The 2,020-nt window shown below is 62.0% G+C and overlaps 1 protein-coding gene across 1 annotated transcript; it reads left to right on the forward strand.

Moving 5' to 3' along the window:
- Positions 1 to 206: 206 nt before the first annotated feature.
- LOC136452868 (AP2/ERF and B3 domain-containing protein Os01g0693400-like) lies at positions 207 to 1,797 on the forward strand. The gene has a single exon (XM_066453453.1). It carries the CDS (start codon positions 272 to 274, stop codon positions 1,487 to 1,489), a length of 1,218 nt encoding a protein of 405 aa, XP_066309550.1. The 5' UTR covers positions 207 to 271; the 3' UTR covers positions 1,490 to 1,797.
- Positions 1,798 to 2,020: the final 223 nt, after the last annotated feature.

Raw genomic sequence — 2,020 nt, forward strand, 5'->3', positions numbered from 1 at the left:
CCAAGCACCGGAAATATCACAAGAAAACAAGCCCAAAACACGGCCGCGAAGGCGCAAACCATTTGCACACCGCACACGCAGACATGGTAGACGGCCTACGGCATGGCAGTCCCCAGAAAAGAGCATCTCCTACGCCGCGCTCTCTCCAATCTCCAGTGAGTTTTCAACCCACCCACCGAGGCTATATATCCCCCGGCGCCCCTCCCTCCTCCACCTATCCTACAACACTACAACACCATCTCCCGCAACAACTTAGCAGTGGTGCACTGAAATGGACAGCGCCAGCAGCCTCGTGGACGACACCAGCGGCGGCGGCGGCGCGTCCACGGACAAGCTAAGGGCTTTGGCCGTCGCCGCCGCCGCCTCGGGGCCGCCGCTGGAGCGCATGGGCAGCGGCGCCAGCGCTGTCGTGGACGCGGCCGAGCCTGGGGCCGAGGCGGACTCCGGCTCTGCCGCCGCCCCGGGCTCCGCCTCCGGTGCCGCCGCCGCAGTGGGCGTGGGCGGGAAGCTGCCGTCGTCCAGGTACAAGGGCGTGGTGCCGCAGCCCAACGGGCGGTGGGGCGCACAGATCTACGAGCGGCACCAGCGCGTGTGGCTCGGCACCTTCGCGGGCGAGGCCGACGCCGCGCGCGCCTACGACGTCGCGGCGCAGCGGTTCCGGGGCCGCGACGCGGTCACCAACTTCCGCCCGCTCGCGGACGCCGACCCGGACGCGGCCGCCGAGCTCCGGTTCCTCGCGTCCCGCTCCAAGGCCGAGGTCGTTGACATGCTCCGCAAGCACACCTACTTCGACGAGCTCGCGCAGAATAAGCGCGCCGCCGCCGCGTCCGCGGCCATGGCCACCGCCTCGTCGCTAGCCATCAACAACAACAACAACCATTCCTCCCACGCGTCGCCCTCCCCCGCGACGGCGCGGGAGCACCTCTTCGACAAGACGGTGACCCCCAGCGACGTGGGCAAGCTGAACCGGCTGGTGATCCCGAAGCAGCACGCCGAGAAGCACTTCCCGCTGCAGCTCCCGTCCGCCGGCGGCGAGAGCAAGGGCGTGCTCCTAAACCTGGAGGACGCCGCGGGCAAGGTGTGGCGGTTCCGCTACTCCTACTGGAACAGCAGCCAGAGCTACGTGCTCACCAAGGGCTGGAGCCGCTTCGTCAAGGAGAAGGGCCTCCAGGCCGGCGACGTCGTCGGCTTCTACCGCTCGTCCGCGGCCGGCGCCGGCGCCGGCGCCGACAGCAAGCTCTTCATCGACTACAAGCTGCGGCCTAACAGCGTCGTCACCGCCTCGACGACGACAAGCCCCGTGGGGTCATCGCCTCCGGCGCCGGTGGCCAAGGCCGTGCGTCTCTTCGGCGTCGACCTGCTGACGACACCAGCCACCGCCTCAGCGCCGGCGGACGCCATGGCCGCCGGGTGCAAGAGAGCCCGGGACTTGGCCTCGCCCCCGCAGGCGGCGTTCAAGAAGCAGCTCGTGGAGCTGGCACTAGTGTAGACTAATGCTACGGACGGAGCGATCGATCTTTCTCTTTCCCTAGTTAGCAGCTAGTCGTTTTTCGCTCGATCGCTCAACTCTCAGATGGTAGCATCACCGTTCACCGAGCTGAATTTAGTCCCTTCTCGTTCTCGGCAAGCATCTCACTTAGTTCGTTCGTTTGTTTATTTCCCATTTCGTCATCCTCTGGCTTTGCTTTGATGTAAATCTTCTCATCAACTGTATACTACTAATGGAGAGAAAAAAAAAACAGCCCTGGAAGGCTAGATGATGATCATCTGACACAGAAAGAAGCAGAAACATTCTGAACATCACGGTTAACCGTGCAATTGCTCGTGCATCAGATCGAGAGATATTACTGCATTTCGAATTTCCAGGTTCGAATTAGGCCCCGTTTAGTTGCCAAAAAATTTTGCATAGTAACTGTCACATCGAATCTTGCGGCACATGCATGGAGTACTAAATGTAGACGAAAAAAAAACTAATTACACAGTTGGTCGAGAAATCGCGAGACGAAACTTTTGAACCTAA

The sequence above is a fragment of the Miscanthus floridulus genome, chromosome 5, assembly GCF_019320115.1.
Source record: "Miscanthus floridulus cultivar M001 chromosome 5, ASM1932011v1, whole genome shotgun sequence".
In the NCBI taxonomy this organism is placed as follows: domain Eukaryota; kingdom Viridiplantae; phylum Streptophyta; class Magnoliopsida; order Poales; family Poaceae; genus Miscanthus; species Miscanthus floridulus.

Coding starts and splice junctions, on each gene's coding strand:
- LOC136452868 (XM_066453453.1), top strand. CDS start 272: ATGGACAGCGCCAGCAGCCTCGTGGACGACACCAGCGGCGGCGGCGGC.